Raw genomic sequence first — 21,847 nt, forward strand, 5'->3', positions numbered from 1 at the left:
TGGACTTTGTAGACGGAGAACCTTTTCACATTTTACAGCATGCTAAGCTGCCTCAACCCTCATGGTATTTAAAATATGCTGTATTGAATGCAAAGCAACATAGCGCTGCTGTAGCCTGCTGCTGAATCATAATTAAGGTAATGGGAAGGCTGTGAGAGATTGTGTTTTCCTCTTAATACAAATGCTTCCTCTTTCACCATTGAGCATATTTAGTGTTAACTTTGGTTCTGACATTGGCTTTAAATTTTGGTTAGCATTAGCTATGGTTTAAAAGTATGTTGCCAAATATGATTAAAGATGAGAAGGAAGTGGTTGGTCATGTAACAACTGCACCAATCTGTAAGCTAATTTTATTTTCTAAATTCAGCTCTAAGGAGACCCAAATTAGGCCTAAATATTACAAGTTCATGGTTGCTGAATGTAGCATAGCTCTAGTTACTTGGTGTGTTTTTTTTTACCATTTTCATAGACCCCATAGTTTGCTTGTTAAAGCATGAGTGGTTGCAGTGAACAGAGCCTGAAAGAAAAGACTGTGATTTAGCCTTTTTATAGCTAAATGTAATCTATTCATTTCTAAACTGTCCCATGCAAAAGCTAAAGGCTCCTATAAGCAAACCCTACTGACCCGAAAGCAGGTTGTCTCAACTATCATGAGGCACTACTCTGGTGTTATCTTCTTCCACTTAACCTCCTGTGTGGTGGGGGCAGTTCTGCTCTCTGCATCATGCAATTATGGATTGTTCCATACTCTTCCATTCACTGAGTCCTTATGGGGCAAAATGATGTCAAATTGTTGGCATCCTGTGGTTTTTTCCTCCTATGTTTTCATGTGCAAAGAATGGAAAAGTAGTGCAGATCCATGTGTGGCTTATTGTAGCTTTTGCCTTTTTTGAGAGAGAGGGACATGGTCTTGGCACATCGGGATGTCAACTTGTTGCCATGCATCTGTGCTTTGGCATGTTTACTGCTGTGGTTCTGGTCAGCACCCTTTTATTGTATTAGTGCAGGTTAAACAATAGCAAGTTGAATTTTAAAACACTGTTTAGCGTATTATTTTTAAAGATGGAAATTTGTGTAACTGCATCTAAAGAAAATCTAAAAAGCATGCTCAAAATTGTCCTTCCATACCTGTAGCACTAGGAGCCAGCAGTCTGAAGAGATACTATGAAATAAGGTCACTGCTGATAGGGACACAGTACAATTTTAACCAGCAAATTAGTTCTAAATAATGTAGGTGGGTAGTTCCTAAATCTATGTCATCTAAAAGTAAAACTTTTTAAAGAATGAACCGTCATTTTTTATTAGTATAGCCAAATCTGCTATCTGGTTTAATAGTTCTTTAGTACCTCCCTTCAATCCTGAATGAAAAATATAACATGGATTTGATGGTAGGTAAACACTTTCCATGTAAAATTGCTTGTTGGAAACATTTGGAAAAAATATTTTTTCTCTGAAATGCTCATCCCTAAAAAACTTAGAAAATATTCCCGCATAATTAAAATGTTGGTATGTTTAGGTATAAGCTTTGCTAACTAGCCGTTGCTTACTTTATTGTTAGGAAGGAAGAAAACATGCCCACAAATGACTGGAAGGTGCTAATTTTATAATATAAACAGAAATGAGTGTAAGTTGTGGTTTAGGTTCTGTAACCAATAAAGCAGTTTGTTTTCTGGATAAATCAATTGATTTTTACTCCACTGCATGAAGAGTTGGATTTACAGATAACATCTGTAGAGCTTTGAACTTATGTACTATCAGTATTACAACAAAGACAATAAATTTAATGTAGTTGGGAAAAGGTAGTATTTTTGGTATTGTAGCTTAAGTAAAATATATTAGAAACATGGTAGAATTCAGCACCATGTCTGTAACCTGTAAGAGATGGAATGAAAGAATTAAATATCCACATTTCAAAGCTCAGTGAAAGTTTCCTTAATACTTTGTAATAACATGCTTATTGTAGATTATACATTGCTAGGATATAATTGTGTACATTCATTGTGTATTTAGATTAATGAATTGACTGGATTCCTTTATGGAGTATTTGACTCTTTTTTTATCATCGGATTACCTGAATACTTACCATATGAAGGTAGTGGAAGTGAACTTTCTCTAAGCTTCTCTTTTCTCTAGCTCTGTAGAATATTCAACAGTATTAATTAGATGATGATTCTACATCTCCCTGTGGCAAAGACCAATATTACTGGTTTTTCTTCCAGCAATACAAAATTTTTCTCATCCCTGAAGGTGCTAAAGTTGATTCTTTGACGTCTTCTTCCCCCACCAACTGTATTCTGTTCCTCGGTTTGCTCCTGAGCTAGACTCAGAATAGTGTGCACCTCACTTTTAGTGTCCAATTGTGTTTCTATTGGCAGTTTTTTGTCTTCCTTGCATCAGAATTCAGGTGGAATGGGCAGAACAGAATATATGCTAAATGTAGCTACACTCAAAATAGCAACCAAAACAAAGGAAGGGCTTCCACATGGAAAGCGGCATGGCTGACAGTGTTTCAATATGTGCTCATCCCCAATCCCCTTCTCTGAGAAAGGTAGCTGTATGCATGTCACGAACAGAAAGAAGTCATTACAGTGGGGAAGGTGTTGGGGCCTCAGTGCACATACATATAGCACAGAATTTACTTCCTTCCATGGGCCTTAAAAATCAATGCCTAGCCCCCCCCCCCCCGCTTGAGTTGCAAAGAATAACAGACAATCAACATGTAAAACACACTTTAAATCATTCAGCAATGTAAATCTTGTTCTGTGTAGGTGCAGGATTTGTTTCTCAGCGTACTTTCCTTCCTTACCTGTTAATATTTTATCAAGTTTGTCCGCAACCAGTTTTGCATCTTCTGCATTGAAACAGAGTGGTGGCTTGAACTTAAGCACATTTCTGCCTGGACCATCTGTAGCCAACATAATGAATTCTTCCTTTAATCTAGATTTTTTTAAAAGGAAAAAATGGCTAATTGAAGTACTAATGGTAAAATCTCTTGTCAGCTATTGTGTCACTGCCACAGTATACAGTCTCTACTAAAAGCACCACTGCAAGCTATCAGTAGCTGCAAAGAGCTTATCAACACTACCAGCAAAGGGGATTTTCTTCCTGCTCCATGAAGTGGACTAGAATTGGGCCCCAGAGCTAGTGGCTTTTTGCACACTTTGAGTTCTATCCAAATAGACTACTTAGAGCAGACCCAAATAAGTCATTACCAGTTTTTTTCTGGCGGGTTACACTGGTATACAGTACCATCACTATTTTTTCTAGGAAAATAAATTATGAATAGACGTGTTTGCCAGATATTTGGGTAGGAGGAACTAATCCTGGGTGACAAGGGCAGAGAGGCAAAGCTGAGCATGTCACAGGGCAAGGTTAGAAAATGACTGCACACACTCCCTTCCCTTCTTGCTTGTTGTGGGACCATGCGTTTTCCCTGCTGCAACATTGGGTGGAACTGGGGCACGGCTGTGAGGGAGAGGGGGAGGGAGCTGCTCTGGCAGGATGGGGCAGGCTCAGTTTGTGGGGTGGGGAAGAGAGGGAGCATAATGTGAAGGGGTGGCAGAGACTTGTTTTTGCTGGGTGATCATGCTGCCGCCACCATTGCAAGGGCAACTGCATCCTCTGGATGGCTGGCTTAGCCACAGTGGTACAGGAGGGTGGATATTGGCAAGCACATTTTTTCTTTTGGTGACTGTTGCTGCTGCACCTTCTTCACTCCACTAGCTGGGAGAACCTGCATAGGGGGCCCGGCGCACACGATTCTTGGCCGAGGAAACTACGTTCTGCCACTGACCTACAGGTATTGGAGGAACATCAGCCACCGCCATGCCCAGCTGGGCACCTGTTGGAAAACATCAGCATCAAGGGGATGGGGCGGGCGGGCAGAGAGAAGCAGACACTTGTCTTTGCAAGAATAAATTGTATGTGTCACAACATCCCACCCTCTTTCTGATTAGCATTTGAGGGAGCGGCAGAGATGGATGGATGAAGTGCCTCCCACTGCAAAAGCTTGTTTTTCTTTGCCTTGCTCAGCAGGATTTTTTTTATTATTATGATGCAGTTTTTTATTATGGGCTGCATACAACCATGCTAATAATTTATTACTTCTACCCAGTGTTTTTTTTCCTGGCGGTACTTGCTGTAACAACTTTGTGGTGAGTACTGCCACTTTTTCTAGAAAAAAGCACTGGTCATTACTATTAATTTCAATGGGCCTACTCAGAGTATGTCAGAACTCAATAAGTCAATTGGGCGGCACCTGACAGTTTTGATTTGTGTCTAGTGAACTCTGCACCAGGCTGATCACAATAGTTCCCTGCAATGAGCAGGGAGCCTGTCTGCTCCAGAAAGGTTATGAGCTCACAGCAGAGAAACCACAGAATCTCACTGAATAACTTAGCAGAGGTAGAGAAGGAAGGAAAGAGGAATCCTGTTTAATAAACTTATAAAGATGGTTGATTGGCCAGACCCTTACTATTGCCCTCAGTGTATGCTGACCCCCATACTTACTTTCATATATTGTACTTACAGTCCACCCTTTACCAAATAGTTCCAGGCAGGTTACAAAAATGTCACAGTTAAATGAGCACAGTTTACATTAAAATAATAGGGATCCCTAGCCATTTTCCAAGAACACTTTCTGTTGTCGCATGTCTCAAGTACACCAAGGTGGGGGATGTTCTGAATCCGGTGGACAAAGTCAGCTGATTGACAGCTATATTGTCCCACCTCCCTCATACAGTGCTTCCCAAGTAACTGACATGACTGCTGCTTGGTTGAAAGGGACTTGGGAACTGCTGCACAAAGCACTTTGCAAGCCTTGGGCTCAGCACTTCCCAAGTACCAAGCTCAGGACTGGCAAAGCTGCTTTCTGCATGGATTGGCTGTGATCCAAGTTCCCAACGGGAAACTGTTGCACAGCTGATCCCAGCAGGCCTGAAGTCTTCAACCATGCTAGTATCAGCTAGACCTGCTAGCTAGACCTGCTCCACATCTAATGTCCTTGCAGGCAAACTGGGACTTATGCTGGTGTATCTTTGCTACCCAGAATAACTGGGAGGTGCTACTGACAGGACTGTGATTCAAACTGGGAAGGAAGAAGACACAAGAATCCTTTAGCTTTGATGCAGTTTATGTGAGAGTGAGTTGGTGTGCTTTCCTTTTCTTCCCTCTGCACTCACGCTGTAGGCTGGGGTGGGGAACCTGTGATGCTCCAATTACAACTCTTATCTCTTGTTGATGGGAATCCCAACAACATCCAGAGGATGTTTCCTACCCCTGCTGTATATTCTCTGCCTCTGGTTCTTGGAATAAACACCCACAGATATCTGTGATGGATAGAAGGTAAGTGCAAAGGGAGGAATGGCTTAGAGGCTCCACTTATCTCCACTTGTAATATTCACATGACCAACTCTGAACATACAAGAAATCTGGAAAAAGTGTGGGGACACACAATGAATTAGTGTTGATTAGGGATGAGGAAGCCATATATACCTTGTTATGATGATGGCTGCTTCTTCAGTAGCAGGGGTTCTTTTCTCTTGATCTTGCACCAAATCTACTCCAATGAACAATCCAACACCCCTTTTTAAAAGAAAAAGGATATCAGTAAGAAGGCAACAAGCTGCAATGCATAGATTTTGTAAGTTGGCTTCTCCATTTAATGCTCCATTTTTAAAAATGGCAATTGGCGGTAAGCCAGGTACTTTCTCTTTATAAAGAGGATGAAATAGTTACTAGTTATAGCACATAAAGATTGGATTGTTAAGAAACTGATACCTGACATCGCCAATTAGAGGATGTTTTGCTTTTTGCTGATTGAGTAGTTCCATGAGGAAGCTTCCCACCTGGAGGGCATGGAGTTGAAGCTGTTCCTTCTCAATCACATCCAAGACCGCTATACCTATTGCACAGGACACAGGATTTCCTCCAAACTGAACCCGGGGCCGGGGAAAGAAAATCACAAAGAGATGAGCTTTCTACATTTAGTAGTGGACTAATCTGAACTGAAAGGAATTCTAAAAGCAGCACACTGCATCTGTTTATATGAAAGTACATTAAAACTGGGACACTGGTGGCACTGTGGTCTAAACCACAGAGCCTAGGGCTTGCCGATCAGAAGGTCGGCAGTTCGAATCCCCGTGACAGGGTGAGCCCAGTCCCAGCTCCTGCCCACCTAGCAGTTCGAAAGCACAAAGTGCAAGTAGATAAACGGGTACCACAGGAAGGTAAACGGCGTTTCCATGCGCTGCTCTGGTTTGCCAGAAGCGGCTCAGTTATGCTGGCCACATGACTTGGAAGCTGTCTGCGGACAAACGCTGGCTCCCTCGGCCTATAGAGCGAGATGAGTGCGCAACCCCAGAGCCTGCGACTGGATCTAACGGTCAGGGGTACCTTTACCTTTACATTAAACAAAAATGTCTAATTAAAGATGACTTTCACAGGTAGTTTGCAGTCACACAGTACGGATTTGGGAAGTTACCGTGTTAAAATACTCCACTCCTGTTGCTGAAAACGCCTCTGCAATTTCCTTTGTCGTTGCTACACAAGAGACAGGATGCCCATTGCCAATTGGTTTTCCCATGGTGATAATATCGGGAATAAAATCCTCTCCTTGAAGTTGAAATGCCCAGAAATGTTTGCCAACCCTTCCAAAGCCAACTTGAATCTCATCAGCAATGAATACACCTCCTGCGCTGTGTATGTGCCTATTAAAAGAGCCAAATCACACATACAGGTATAAAACCCAATAAATTTATAATTAGTTTACTAGCTGATTCTCATTTTAAAAGTTGGAATATTTGATTGTGTGCTTCAAAATATTAAATTTCCTTAAAATTAAAAATGCAATAAGCACAATGAACTAAAAATTGTTCAGTGCTGACAAAATTGAACAGCAAGTAAGATAATTCCATTAAAGAGAGTTGCACCCTTCTAAGCCTTATTGTTTTCAGCGTGACACATGGTTATTTCTCCCAATGAAATCAACGGGATTTAAAAGTGCTTAACTTTGGCAGAGTTAACAGCACCAAACGTCCTCAGCCAGAAGCTCAAACAAAGCAGTTTAGTTGGGAGTGGGAAAATATATAAGGAAAGTTAAAAAGCAATACTCACTCAGCTGCCTTTTGGAAATAACCAGGTGGTGGAATGATTTGTCCAGCAACACTTGGTAAAGATTCCACAAAAAAGGCAGCAAACTGAAAAGATAAGATGAAGCCAGTAGTAGTATGCATGCCACGTTTCAAGCTGAAACAGCATTTTGTGTTCCTAATTCAGAAATCTTCATACAGTACCAGGCTGCCTGCCTGCCTCCCACACACACGAATCTCTGTTCATTGAGCAAATGGCATGTACACCCAGAAGATAAATTATCTGAAACCTTTTCAGCGCAGTCACTCCTTAAGATGAAATATACACATTACATGTGAAAAATTTTCAGAATACATTCAACTCAGGTTGACATATGATGGATGAAAGGTTATATTCCACTTAACTCTTTATTTTACCTTTCTTCCTTTTTGCTGTGCTTGGTCAATTATTTTTTTCACTTCGTTGGCATATGCCGTGGCCGGATCCTTATTGTCTTCTCTGTATAATCCTCGGTATGTGTCAGGAAGAGGAGCCTGTCCAAAGAAAGTGTAATTGCTATTCACAATCACCAGAGCTTAGATGAATTAGAAATTAATGGAAAATGGTCAAAGTACGCTCTCTTTTGCATACCACATGGACCCATTCCTTTTGGCCTTCTAGATTTCTGAATTTATATGGACTTATGTCAATCAGGGATGTCAGATGTCCATGATAAGCACTTTAAATAAAAACAAACAATCAGTAGAACCACACAGTGAAGTCTACATTAATTCACTGGGACTACCAGAGATTTTGCAGCATTTAGACTGCCAAACTGAAGCTGCTGCTGTGCTTAAGCACTTCACATACAGTGGTGCCCCGCAAGACGAATGCCTCGCAAAACGGAAAACCCGCAAGATGAAAGGGTTTTCCGTTTTGGAGGCGCTTCGCAAGACGAATTTCCCTATGGGCTTGCTTCGCAAGAAGAAAGCCCATAGGGAAATCTCCGGGGACCTCTTTTAAATGCTGGCGGTGGGGAGCAAAGCCTTTCCCCCCCTCCGGCCTTCAGAAGAGGTCCAGGAAGGCCGGCGGGGGCCGAAAGGCTTTGCTCCCCACCGCCAGCATTTTAAAAGCGGTCCGGGATAGCAGGGAAGCGCTTCCCGCTATCCCGGACAGCTTTTGAAGGCAGGCTGGGGGGGACCAAAGACTTTTGCCCCCCGCCGGCCTTCAGAAGAGATCCTGGACCTCTTCTGAAGGCCGTCGGGGGGCAAAAGTCTTTGCTCCCCCCTGCCTGCCTTCCCGGGGGCTTTTAAATCGCCCCGGGACAGCGGAGAAGTCCTCCGCTGTCCCGGGGTTTTTAAAAATGCTGGCGGGCGGCAGCGAAGGCTTCACTGCCGCCCGCCAGCATTTTAAAATCGCCCCGGACAGCAGAGAAGTCCTCCGCTGTCCCGGGGTTTTTTAAAATGCATTTTTTAAAATGCATTTTAAGATCGCCCCGGACAGCGGAGAAGTCCTCCGCTGTCCCGGGGCGATTTTAAAATGCTGGCGGGCGGCAGCGAAGCCTTCGATGCCACCCGCCAGCATTTTAAAAAACCCCGGGACAGCGGAGGACTTCTCCGCTGTCCCGGGGCGATTTAAAAGCCCCCGGGAAGGCAGGCAGGGGGAAGCAAAGACTTTTGCCCCCCGACGGCCTTCAGAAGAGGTCCAGGATCGCCCGCCAGCATTTTAAAATCGCCCCGGGACAGCGGAGAAGTCTCCGCTGTCCCGGGGTTTTTTAAAATGCTGGGGGTGGGAAGAAAAACCCTTGTCCCCTCCCCCCCAGCCTTCAGAAGAGGTCGGGGGACAGACTGTCCCCGGACCTGGTCTGAAGGCGGTTTCCATAGGAACGCATTGATTGATTTTGAATGCATTCCTATGGGAAACCGTGCTTCGCAAGACGAAAAACTTGCAAGAAGAAAAAACTTGCGGAACGAATTAATTTCGTCTTGCGAGGCACCACTGTATTCATTCTGTTGCCCCTTTCTGAAGAAAGCAAGCAGCTGCCTGGAAGATAAATTTTCTGTTTCCTCAAGCTCTTGTAATGACAGTATAAATTACGATTTAGTCAAGAAGCACAGTGCCCATTCCATTGGTAGCACAGTGTAATTTCCTGCAAGGTTGTATGTACTGTACCTTGATGTTGACAACAGGCAACCTGGGGCCCAGAAAATGGACTTAAGGAACCTGATGTACTTCTGGCTCAGAAACAGAAACAGGTCTAGACTTGACAAGTACCTGGATGGTGAGTTGCCTGGGAAGCTCACGTACCTTGCTCTGAGACGCCTTAGAAGAACGGCAGGATTCAAATGTAAAAAATTATGCAAGAGAATAAACACTAAGACACTCCCAACTTTCTAGTAAAAACATGTCTACATTGGGCATTTTGACTTTCTCTTCAAAAGTTAAATGAAAATTCCCAGGTTTGCTTTATAATTTTACTTTGTTAAAAGTATATATACACTTACTGGTCCACCACAAGTATGTCCTCATGTTTTGTATACTGCCGTGCCAATCTCAGAGCAAGATCATTGGCTTCTGACCTACAATGAAAAAGTTATGCAGCTTGCTTTCCGTAGAATCGGTAACCTCTCCAGCTTTACTGTTTTGTATCTATAGTCTACAGAACTGAGCAACCAGATTTCAAATGTACAAATTGCACAGCAAAATGACAAAAAAGAAATACACAGCATTATGGTTTTTGACCCACCCGATCTATATGTTTTGCTAATTGTTTCCTTGCAGTTGCATGGTGTGAGGTTTTTCCTCCAAGAAAGGAATGCACAGAAATGTTAATTTTTCTCTAAAGCCGGGAACTATGTGTATTCATCCTAATTTGAGGAACATAAGTTAAAATACAAATAAATTTCAGGCATTTGGCTTAATCAAAGCAGTTTGATTGTCCCAATAAACACAGCCTGTTTTGCAAACAATGTATAAAAAAGATGTATAGTTTTATAGGCTCTAAAATACCTATTATTTGTTTCCAACATTCAATTTCTAGTGTGACTAATTTAAAAGTTATTGCTTCAGCTTACATATTCTTACTTAGCAGGATTTCATTCTAAGTTCAGTTGATATTTACTTCCAAGTGAGCGTGCACAGGACTGCAGCCTTAGAAGAAATGCAGCTTGAGATGGTCTCACGAAGAAGTCCTATTAGCAATGTGTCACAAACTTACCCTGAATTCAAAAAATAGAAAGTGCACAGCTTCTTAGGCAATGTATTAGAGAGTCTTTGTGCATAGTCCACCAAATTGTCATGCAAATACCGAGAGTTTGTATTTAGTGCCAAATTTTGTTGATGTGCTGCTCTGATCACTTCTGAGTGGCAGTGTCCAACTGAAAAATAAGGAAGAGGCAAGATGAGAGAATGCCAAGTGTCCATAAATGCTATTAAGACAAATGTTGGCTCTGACTCCTTTATTTTATATACAGTCCTTAAAAAATCATGCAAAATTTAAAACATAAGAGCCAAAGGCCCATCTAGTTTAGCATTCTGTTCTCACAGTGGCTAATCAAGATGTCTATGGGGAAGCTCGCAAGCAGGACCCGAGAGCATATCTACTCTCCACATTTGTGATTCTAAACTGGTATTCAAAGGCATATTCCCTCTAGCAGTGGAGGTCTTTTATCAGGTCAGGGTATAGGTGACTTGGCTTACTGGCTAGCCAAACAATGCCTGTACAAAGGCTGTACAGATAGGCATAATAGTTGCCTTCCTACCACCTCATGCCAGCCTATTCAGGTACCTGATCTGGCACTGCTGGCTATGGAGTTGTAGGGCTGAGGTCTAATGGGCATGCACTGGAGTTATCTGTGAAGGGATCAAACATTTGTCACATGGGGCAAATTTTGATGTCTGTGTATGCGATAGGGAATAGGTTAAGTGCACACACTTAAGCCCCTGATTTTCCAAGCCAGGTTTCACTGGCCAGAATCAGTTTTGTCCAGTTTAAATTGGGCCAGCAGGTTACCATTGCAAGAATGTACACATAAATGTAGTTTAGGCCCATCAGTGCTTATTAACAAGAATGTGGTTTCACGCTTGCCTTGAGCAACGTTGTTGATACAGTCAAGGTACTTGTTTCCATTTTCATCATACATATACTGGCCCTTTGCACTGATAATCTTCACAGGGTCTTCTGGGAAAAAAAGCTTGCAGGAGGATCTGAATTTTTTTTAAAAAAACAAAGTAAAATTGAAATGAGAAGCAAATACTCCCACGTCACTAATTTTATTGCACTTTTTTAGCATGCTCAATGAACTCAGGTTTTAAAATTAACTTTTTAGTTAATTCCCTCCATTCTTGTCACTAATTGAATACTAAAAAATTAGTCTAAACTTTTATCATACTAAACTTCAAGAAATATGAGCAGTAATTTAAAGCCTCCGCACTAATAAAATCTAAGAGGGGTTCTTGCTTAGAGAAGCCTTTGCCAATTTGGTGCCATTGACATATTCTGAACAAATTTTGACATATTTCCCTTGAGCCCCAGCCTTTATGGCCATGCTGGCTGGAGCTGACAGTCATGATAGTCCAATGGTAGCGGGTTGGCAAAGGCTGACTTAAAGAATAAATTTTACCTTTTACATACCCCTCATATACCATGTTTCAGTTTCTGTGCTCTGCTGAAAGTAGCCTCCTTAGCCCTCTGTAGCACATTCCCAGAAGTTTCCCCTTTTGAAAGGTCTACAATATGTCAGTTGTAGAGAGACCTTTTAGAAGTACGACAAGCCCTTTATTTGTATTTATTGGCAACCAGGATAAGGATTAGGTTGTTTCATCAGTGGTGGTTCTTTACTGGAGAGCCATAGCATTGTAGAATTGTTGAGTTGTAAAGTACCCAGAGGGTCATCTAACCCAACCTGCAATGCAACTAAAATATCCATGACAGATGGCCAACCAATATCTGCTTAAAAGCCCCCAAGGCAGGGGAATCCACTGCACTAGCTACCAGACTTGCTCTGCCAAGTTAGTGCTAAAGAGTTTAGCCAGAGGTAATAATCAAGTATCATATAACAAACTGGACCTTACAATTTTTCTTCTCTCTTACCTTTTCTTAGGTAATTTTATTTATTTAAAATATTTCCACCCCAACTTTTTGGGCAAAGCCTCATAAGGCGGTTTACACTATAAATGCTCAAATTAACACAAACATCAGATTATAAAGCAAATATTGGGGTGTCAGCAGTAAGATAAATGCTTGGCAGAAGTATAACGTCTGTAAAGTCCAGTTAAACACCACAAAAGGAGACTCATGGGAAGTAATTCCACAGATGTGGTGCCACTAAAGGTCCTGTCCCCTGGTACCCAACAACCTTAGTGGCAGCGGTGCCCAAACTTTTTTCAAAGAGGGCCAGATTTGATGAAGTGAACATGTGTGAGGGCCGACTGAAGTTGTTTTTACAATTTTACCCCAAAGTTGTTGAATCTTTTTTTGGGATTGAAGTTGCTGAGCTTTTTAAAGGATTTTACCCCAGGACATATACTGCCACGGGGGGTGGATTAAATTGACCACCGGGCCGGATTAAGCCCCTGAAATGAATTTTGGACATGCCTGGTGGCAGGTCACAGCATTAGGCCTCCAAAGCTGATGTTAGGGCCTAGGCACTTTAATGTGTGTGTAGGAAGATATTCAAATGATCTGTTAGCAAAACAACCACCTCAGGCTGACACTATGCCCCCAACATCACCTGGACAGGCCCCTCTAGAAAGGGTTCAGATCCCCACTTGGCCATAAAGCTGACTGAGTGACCTTGGTTCTCTATTTAAGTGCCTAACATACCTCACAGGGTTATTGTGAAGATAATGGGGGAGGGGGAGAGAAAGAGAACCACCTATGCGGCCTTGAGCTCCTTGAAAGCAAGGTGGGATATGCATCTAGTAATAAACAAACCAGAAATTTGAATTCAGGGCATGGAACTGATAGGAGATAGCAAGTACTGGGCTAGGTGTGAGGCCTTTGTTCTGAAAGACCAATAAAAAGGCCTGACCGGGGGCGGGGGCGGGGGAAGAGCTTTATATCCTCACATTAGAAATTCAAACACCTGCTGGATCAGAACACATGTACATAACATTTATGTGCCCCTGCGCATTAGAAATCAAAACAGCATTCAGTATACTGAAGCAAGCATCTTACAAAGCTGTGGGAGAAGAGCGACTGTATTTTAGTCAAATATCCTAAGCGTTTTGCAGTATTGTTAGGTCGCGTGCCTTTCTGTGGTACTCCGCGAGAATGAGAAATACAAGCTGGTAACCCACACGAAGCAACCGGATCCTATGCAATGGGAAGGGGCGGAGCGGGATTTGCGACGGGAGCGAGCGGGGCATATTGCCGCTCTCTCTAGCGCGCCTGCCACGTAGCAGCTATTAACCGAGCGAGGCAAGCAGGTGAAAGGTATCTGACCCAAACGCGCCAGGAGCCGGAACACGTCCCCGACGCTGCATGTTTCGGATGGGACCGGTTTCCCTGAGGCACCGACGCCGGGCTCAGAGTCACGTGAAGGGAGCCGGGCGCGTGGGCAACCTCAAGAGGGGCACACCTGGAAGGAAGCGGGGGGAGGGGATACCCTCTCAGTCTCTGGAAGGACACCCTCCCCTCTCAGCAGAATCACGACCTACCCGATGAGCTGCTTCCGCAAAGCCAGAGTCTCCTGGCGGCTGCGTGGCTCCGCGCTCATGGCTGCCCAGGAGTATAGAACCGTAGAGATAGGATGAAGATGTCACTTAGGGGCAACCTGGTTTTCCTGGAGGAAGGCTTTCCGGGTTCCTTGTGAGGCTCTTCCCCTGCTCGGGGAGGCGGAAGTGAGAGCTGCCTCAGTGGGGGGAAATAGGGCTGGGCAGCGGTTTCTCCGCCCCGGCAAAGAGAGGATGCTGAGGCACTTTCCGTTTTTTATTCTCTTGTGTGAAATGTGATTTTATTGCGTTCCCCCCTCGACCCCCCACAAGCCAGTGTAGCCTGTTATCTAAAAGGCGCAGCTTGGAGGGGGTGGGTCCATGATAACCGAGAGTTCACCGGCCCGCTCCGTGCACGAACGGAAGCGAGGAATCCGCTCCCGCGTCTGGCCTGAGCAGCCGGGATTCTGCAACGCCCCCTGGTGGGCGCGTCCTCGGCTGGGCTGCAGGCGGCGAAGCCCAAAGAGTAGAGTCTGCGGCTCCCGCGAGGGCAGCGTCAGAAGCCGCTGAAGAGCCTCGCAATGAAGCAGTTCAGTCGGTGGGGTTCCCAACCCGGCGCGATTCAATGGGCGATGCTTTCCCCTCAACAGCATTGGCGTGCCGGGAAGCGCTTCACCCGTTGAATTGTTGTGTCGAAGAAGCAGGTGCCCTTGTCCTTGCAGCGCTTCATCCTCCAGTTAATTTTCCGGCATTTTGGAGCTGGAGTTCACATGGAAGGCTCTTAACATGTTGAACCGAAAGTTTTTTGTTGCTCAGAGAATACTGTTTTGGATTATGACAGTGGGCATTACAAACATGTATTTGAAAGTAAGAGTAAGATGAGACTGTTAGTAAGAAAATGAATTGGAATAATTCCAGTTTGTTTGTTTTTTGTAATGGGACTATTTTTAAGTAACTGTTTTTAAAACTATTGGTCTGATTAATGGAACGACTTACTTTAATTTCAAAAAATAATGAAGCTAATTTGAATTCTAATGCTTTTGATTGTTTTATAGCTCTGGTTAGGAATGTTGCAGGTATATAATTCACAACATAGTAAAAACAATCTGTACAAGAAGCAGTTTATTCTAAAATGGTTCAAATATCAAGTCTTACTACAAATCAAAGCACAAAACAATGGGAACACCGCCAAACTGTGCAGTGCCTGTTGTAAAATTTACAAAACAGATCAGTACAAGTCTATATTTTTATTCAATAATTCATAATACTGTATTAATGCCTTCATTTTAAAAATAGTTGTTCCCCCATAGTACAACTAAATATAGCAGTTGTTCTGGCTTGTACGTGTTAGAAATTTTACACAAAGTTGTAATCAATGACAACTAAACATGTCGCATAAATATTCCCTTCCAACTTTAAGCTATACCGTACATTTTATTGAAGCTCAGAAGAGTTTTTCAATACAAAGCATGTAAAATACATTCCACAAAATTCTTCATGAAAGAGGCATAATTCTTAAAGCCCTTTTACTTATTAGCTACTGAATGAGATTACTTGCACGAAAAGGAGACTTCTATGTGCAGATTGTAATACCGGACACTACCTTGGCAATTATGAGTCTGTCAACCCCTTCATTTGCACATTCATACAGCTTCTATATATACTTCCTGAATAAGAGTTTTACTGAATATAAAACACAAGTTGTATTATGTTGATCTTTGCTTAGCATCTCACTTAAAAAGTAGAAGATACGCAGTCCAACTGCTTTTTGGGGGGATTGTCCTATGCTCTCACTTGAAGTCAAGGGCACTTGATTTACTAGGACTCCTTCTGATACAGAGTTACTGTAGGTGCTCAGCACCCTGTAAAACAGGGGGCAGCAAGTGGAGGCACCTAGGCCAAATCCAGGCCCCTGACAGATATTGCAGTTGTCAATGTAGAGGTGAAAGGGGTATGCAGAAAGTGGCATCTGTGACAACAAAACTTGATAGCCGTGGCTTCCTTCCCCACTCTTAAGTGGCCTGTAGGGAAACTGCTGACCGGGGCTGTAGAAGCATGCCCTAGTTTTTGCAAGGCATACAAGCAAGTTAGCAAAATCTTACTGTATATTGAGCAGTGAATTACATTGTTCACTGTAGTTCAGCTTCTGCCAGTGCAATGAGTAGCAGTAATTTGTCTTAAAACTTGAGCAACTTGGGCACCAGTGGGTTTAAACTACTATTACTGCGCATTTTTTTTACAGCAAAAGATTGAAATAAACAAGAGGCAGAGCCAAACTATATTTATAGTTGCAGCAATATATATTCAAAATGCCAATTTAGAAGTAGGCTGAAAACGTTGACAGTGTTGTTTTTCACTTCTGTGGCACAACATTCTATTGAGATAAAGACAGCATGATATAGCCGATGTGAAATACAGTGGTACCTCGCAAGACGAATGCCTCGCAAGACAAAAAACCCGCAAGACGAAAGGGTTTTTTGTTTTTTGAGCTGCTTCGCAAGACGATTTTCCCTATGGGCTTGATTCGCAAGACGGAAACGTCTTGCAAGTTTGTTTCCTTTTTCTTAACACCGTTAATACAGTTGCGACTTGACTTCGAGGAGCAACTCATAGGTTTTTGAAGACTGGTGATTTTTGAAGCTTTTCCGAAACTTTTCCGACACCGTGCTTCGCAAGACGAAAAAAATCGCAAGACGACAAAACTCGCGGAACGAATTAATTTCATCTTGCGAGGCACCACTGTACTTTCAAGTTCCATCTCTTTAAGTGGAAGAGATTTAAGCTTGTCCATTATACTTAACTCTACCATTTAATTTTGATTAGATTATGCCTACTGATTACACTGATTTCAATTATAATTTCAACTCGGCAGAAATGTGCGCTTCACACCCCACCTAAAATATAACAATAAAATCAAGGTCAACTACTGAATCTTAGGAATGCTTTCCAATTCAACTGTCTGCTTTGCCAAATGAACACTATATGTGAATGCAGTTTATTCAGCATGCAAAAAAACATTGCTTAGGAGGCAATAGTGAATAAATGTTCAATTATCGTATCCTAATACTGATCAATCACTTTGCTGGATATATCTTTGGAAATCAAACCCACCTAGAAAATGAAAATTAGCCATTTGAAATCAAATTATGGAAGTGTTTTAGTACCATATAGTGCAAACCTTCACTTTTTTAAACTATCAAGTTGAAAAATTATAAAATTATCAAAAACTGAAAACAACATGTAGTGAAAATATTGAATGCTGGCTATTCTTTATATTTCCATTCAAAATAAGAGCAATTTAAGGTGTAAAACAAAATTGTCTTTATTTCACATACTAAACAGATTGGTGCTTTTGAAAGCATATTAATGTCCTCTTATATAAAGAAGCCACGTTCAATGTTTTAAAATACTGTGCTGATCAAAAATACCAAATCACTGCTATTCTGATGGCTAGTAGTGAGTTGGTGATCTTAATCAGTACTTACGCACAGTAAATAGAGCATTTCTATTAAAAAGGAATTACCGAATTCTTTTCAGGGCTTTAAAGCTGTTATTTCCCACAATTCCCAATGCTACAAAAGGTGATTCCGATAAGCATTTTAAATGAGTATCTAAAGCAGGAGTTACAGGATCTTTAGCTTTTCAGATGTAGAACTACAACTCCCATCCCCTAGTAAGCACTGCCAATGGCTAGTGATGGTGGGAGCTGTGGTTCAGCAACATCTGGAGAGCCAAAGGTTCCCCAGTCCTGATCTGAAGTATGTCTTTAACTGAACAGAAATGGATCAAATTACTGTATCTTGGTGCTGGTGTGTAGAAATTTAATGCAGAAGCAAAAGCTTCTGATTCTTCCTTGCAGCTGTGCTGGAGGTCAAGGGGAATAGCATGACTTTTGAACCAGGCCAGTACCTGCTGCCACCACCAAAATAAATGATATGTAGACAAAACATGCAGTTCTGAAGCATCCCATACAGGAGTCCCATTGCTAATATATTCAGTGAATTCACTCTGACATGCATTCCGTGTGGTACAGACTTAGGTTTGAACTATGAAGCTTAGGAGCAGGTCTTGGGCAACTCCCAATCCTTTAACTTACCTCATAACAGGAGTGCCAACTTAGCCCCTTGACCATGGGTGCCATGCAATGTGCATGGCCCTGGCACCAAAATTTGTGGGTGCCCAGCCCCTTTATGGGGAATTTTGTGGGTGCTCGGGCACCCAAGGCCCCAGGGAGTTGGCACCTATGCCTCCTAAAGTTATGTGGACTGAATGAGATAATGCTATGTGTTCTTTTAAATTACTTATTATAGATATTTCCAAATCGCTTAGACCTTCTTGGAGGAAGGGAAAGAAAAATATGCAGTTGCTAACAATAGATGATGCGGAGTCCCATTTTATAAGGAGTCTCACTTTGGTGTTGTCTGCAATTGAAGAAATAACTGTTGCTGAAGGTTGCTCTTTCTTTACAAATATGTTATCACTGAACAGTTTGCCAAGGACTCACAAATAAAAATGGGTTTAATGTGCTAACGAACAATGTATCTGTCTCCACTTGTGTGTGCCCACTCCTTGCATAAATATATTTTATTGTGGCACTAATGAGTTGTTGTTTTAAAAGAGAGTTCAGAAATAAATATTTCTTCTGGATTTTGTTTTTCCAGTGCTGCCACTGACAGCTGTTAATAAGAGAGAATGATGAAGAGGTAATTTGTCTATTTTCTCAAAAAAAAATAGTATAGCCAGTATTAAATTTCATAAGCAGTGATCCAGAAGGGCATGGATGTATGTGGCCTTTTTTTGAGTGTTCACTCACAGAAACTTGGCCCCCCTCCCCGCCAAAGCCAGGAAATTACTAACTGAACTTCCAAAATTGAAAACAGTGAGGGGATTTGGCACGAAAATGGGAGTTGGGGGGTGGGATTTAAAGCAGCAGGTCCACCTGCATCTGTCTTGACTGGGGCTATAATTGTGCATTATTACTATTGTCACACTACCACATACATGCTCCAGCCTTTTGCTTCCTTTCAATTTGCTAAGGATGACATTAACAGAATGGCAATTAGATAGATATACAGTGTACTCAGCAAACACTACAGACTGCAGGGAAATATTTTGCCAGGAGATAAGATTTGGAGGAAATGATATGCTGCAGACGAGGAAGAAGAGAGTTGATTTTGCTGCCCATGGACTTGCCACTGGTTTTTGCCACCTGTAAAAGAGTATTACATGCAGAAAACGAAGCTATGCACACAGCTGTTTGACTTTCAAGGAAGCCTTGAAAGCTAGTCTTTTGTATGGAAGGTTACAGCATTTTAATTGACAATTTAAAGTATCTAATTTCTTTCTTAAGTCAATGTAGTTTATCTTCATTTACACAACAGTCTAATATCATTACCGAGCAAAATGCCATATGGACATCAGAAATCATACAATAAAGCTATCTTATATGTAACCCAAGTAGTTAACAAGTGAAGCAAATGTTAACTTTATAGTCTATTTTTGTGTGTATAGTATGCATCTTCTACCATGTGAAGAATTGTACACTGTTTAAAGCAGTTTTCCTAGAAGACTTTACAAGTAGTAATAATAGAAATAATACACATTATTGCTAAAGATTCAGAGGATAGCAATCCAGAACCCCTCTTCTACCTTACACTAACGGAGAGCACCATGCCATCCTTACACATGTGAATTCTGATCAGTAACGCGAACCAGCACTTTGGAATAGAATTACACCCCATCTCTGGGAATGAGGGCTTAAACGCTGAATTAGGATGAAGCCAATTAGCACCAAAATAAAATGGGAGAGGGAAATCCAGGCTTCCTAGGTTTTGTTCAAACCGTATTATGTCCCTTGGTTCCTATAAACGTGAGCTTTCATCATAGTTTTGTGCCTAGTTGATCACTGTCACTGCTTGCTGGTGTTCAAACAAACATGACGCTGAGGAAACTGTCATATAAGGCCTTAGCTAAATGTTCAGAGGCGAAAGGGTTCAAATGCTTCCATGAAGCTGAAATCTCTTTCCACGGGTCAGCATTGCTCAGTCAATTCTGCAGCTGCTCCCAACTATGCTTGCCAACTCAGAGAACTGCTGTGCTTTTAACAGCCAGAGCCAGGAGCCATTAACTCCACTTCTGCTGCTCTCCCTATTTACCTCAGTACCTTCCAAGCAATATACTTTTACCTAACATGTTCTGTAGCCCTTACTTCTTAGGTAGCATGCCTCCTGGATACTCCTAGATCCACCCAGCATCAAAACATCATTGCCAGAACCTTTCTATATTCATTGTATGCTTGTGAAAACATTTTAGTTAACATGGCCTTTTAAATAAAAGATTCGAAACCTGGAGCGTGAAGCGTTTCGCCGGTGTGGTGTTCAGCAGAGGAAGCAAACCAGTGGAAGTTAACCTGTATCCTTCCAGATTCTGTTGGACTCCAGCCCCCATCAGCCCTAACCTGAGATGACGGGGTTGCAGTCCAGCAACATCTGAATGGCTCCCCATCCCTAAAGTAAACAAACTGCGTGTATGTGATCCCATTGGCAGCACAACAAGGGGGGTATAGAACATTATATGGCTGCATAAATGGGTGAACAGTTTTGGCTGTGCTGCTTGAAATGAAATTACTTATTGCTACAAATATAGGTTCAAGGTAGGCTATGCGTGGGGCATGCTTAGGTTCTTGAAATTAGTAAGCTATTCAATGTACCAATGGTAAATATGCAGGATATTCCACTAGTAGTATTTTCTCCTCTTATTTGTGCTCATACCCACAATCCACTGGGACTAGCTGCATTCCAATCAATTGCTAGAGTTCCATGCTTTTTGTAGCCATTGTGTTTTGATTTGGCCAGAAGTTCTCAGGCACACTAAAGTAATGTGCCTGTTCTCACTTTATGCTTTGCTGTAAGGGGTCACCTTTGTTTGCTGCATAAAATATGGAGATTCTCCTAGACACCTTTACTTTGAAGAACTGAAACTGAAAGAGTTGTTTCCATGACAAAGTAAGTGACCAAACAACCACTGATGCTATTATTGAACTCCTGCGCTTCTGACCATAGGTAGTTTTATTTGGGAGGTGCTTACACACCAATGAAGATACTCCTCCTTGAGTTATGTACTTGGTTCTGCATATGGGAGTAGGGGAGCAAAGTACAAAAACAGAGCTCCAGTTTATCAGTACTGATACGGCAAGCCCTGCCAATTCAGGGAAGCAAGCACTGGACTTCATACAGGAATCCCTTCCCAGTTTGCAAACATGAGCTGGCACTCATGGACTGTGGCTGTGGAAAGGGTTTTAATCAGCACTGGGGTTATGCTGCAAATCTGTAAAACTGAGATGAATATTGTACTGTTTCCTCTGTGTGTGTGTGTGTTTGTGTGTGATCTGTATGATATGTGAGGCACTACAAGTTTTTCCAATTCCGCAGTAATTACAAAAGTTCCTGAAGAGAACCAACCCGCTTTAAGTCACAGATTGTAGAATGATAAGCAGACGTTCTCCTGGCGACATGTGGAAAAAGCCGCCACAGATGACAGAGGTGATCATAACGACCAAGAACGTAACTGTTTTCTTCAAGGTGGAGGTATGTAGCAGCATGTGTGGTTACGTTTGTGTTGTATTTCCGGGTTGGAGGTTCCTCCTACATTCATCCGTAAGCCACCGTTCGTCTCATTTCTAAGGCTGCAACTTCTTTTTCTTTTTCATTTTCTCCTCCATTTCTATCTGTGGCTATGTGCAACAGAATTGCAGAGTTGAAAGCCATCGGTTGAGAAGAGGGGAAGTTCCTTCTCCCATGCAATAAGGCACACAAGGCACAGTTTCTCAGTGCTGTTATTCCACACGGTAGCGTTAGCAGCAAGTAACAATCATTCCCAATTATTTCAGAGTGTCCAGTTATAAAATAGTTGTTGGTTATGTACGCTTGTCCTATGGGCCTTGGAAACGTTTATATCTTAAAATCCATACATGAAAGCATCCAGTATAAAAAGATCAATATATTACTGTTGAAGAGTTATTGTTTTTTTGTGACTTCCCCCCTCTTTTTTGTATAAAAATTAGAAAAAGATCAAAATATATCACACTATTATTTACACAGTCCATGCTTGGAGGATCACTGTAAAA

The 21,847-nt window shown here is 42.1% G+C and overlaps 2 protein-coding genes and 1 long non-coding RNA gene across 36 annotated transcripts in view; 1 reads left to right on the forward strand and 2 right to left on the reverse strand.

The window, feature by feature from the left end:
• Window positions 1-1,273: 1,273 nt before the first annotated feature.
• PHYKPL (5-phosphohydroxy-L-lysine phospho-lyase) lies at window positions 1,274-14,124 on the reverse strand. Of its 4 annotated transcripts, none has more exons than XM_077924589.1 (13): window positions 13,729-14,123; window positions 11,156-11,274; window positions 10,286-10,445; window positions 9,573-9,647; window positions 7,720-7,807; window positions 7,506-7,622; window positions 7,114-7,196; window positions 6,482-6,707; window positions 5,779-5,933; window positions 5,494-5,583; window positions 2,807-2,937; window positions 2,084-2,135; window positions 1,274-1,872 (listed from the first exon to the last, which is right to left on the reverse strand). In XM_077924589.1, the coding sequence occupies exons 1-12, from the start codon at window positions 13,785-13,787 to the stop codon at window positions 2,113-2,115; spliced, it is 1,326 nt and encodes a 441-aa protein (XP_077780715.1). In that variant the 5' UTR covers window positions 13,788-14,123; the 3' UTR covers window positions 1,274-1,872; window positions 2,084-2,112. The 4 variants fall into 4 exon arrangements, with proteins under 4 accessions (XP_077780715.1, XP_077780716.1, XP_077780718.1 ...); XM_077924590.1 differs by having other exon boundaries at window positions 13,514-13,795; XM_077924592.1 differs by lacking the exon at window positions 13,729-14,123 and adding an exon at window positions 13,247-13,497.
• On the forward strand, window positions 2,933-6,933 carry LOC114591314 (uncharacterized). Its single transcript, XR_003705238.2, has 2 exons — window positions 2,933-5,343; window positions 6,444-6,933. It is a non-coding gene; the product is annotated as an uncharacterized LOC114591314 (long non-coding RNA).
• Window positions 14,125-21,231: 7,107 nt separating the features above from the next.
• The window catches only part of LOC114591309 (uncharacterized), an 84,380-nt gene continuing 83,764 nt past the window's right edge, over window positions 21,232-21,847 (reverse strand). For 29 of the 31 annotated variants that reach the window (XM_077924566.1, XM_077924565.1, XM_077924563.1 and 26 more), the window contains one exon: window positions 21,232-21,454. In XM_077924566.1, coding sequence (XP_077780692.1) covers window positions 21,401-21,454 — 54 coding nt within the window. In that variant the 3' untranslated portion in view covers window positions 21,232-21,400. Of the gene's footprint in view, window positions 21,840-21,847 lie in introns of all 31 variants that reach the window. The other 2 variants (XM_077924561.1, XM_077924572.1) reach the window with 1 other exon arrangement.

Source organism: Podarcis muralis, chromosome 2 (genome assembly GCF_964188315.1).
Source record: "Podarcis muralis chromosome 2, rPodMur119.hap1.1, whole genome shotgun sequence".
In the NCBI taxonomy this organism is placed as follows: domain Eukaryota; kingdom Metazoa; phylum Chordata; class Lepidosauria; order Squamata; family Lacertidae; genus Podarcis; species Podarcis muralis.

Excerpts from the sequence above, each read along its gene's own strand:
- PHYKPL (XM_077924589.1), bottom strand. The coding sequence starts at position 13,787 with ATGAGCGCGGAGCCACGCAGCCGCCAGGAGACTCTGGCTTTGCGGAAG. Across the intron at positions 10,446-11,155 it reads TATCAACAACGTTGCTCAAG|TTGGACACTGCCACTCAGAA; the intron begins GCAAGCGTGAAA and ends CTTATTTTTCAG. Across the intron at positions 2,938-5,493 it reads GCAGCCATCATCATAACAAG|ATTAAAGGAAGAATTCATTA; the intron begins GTATATATGGCT and ends AAAAAAATCTAG.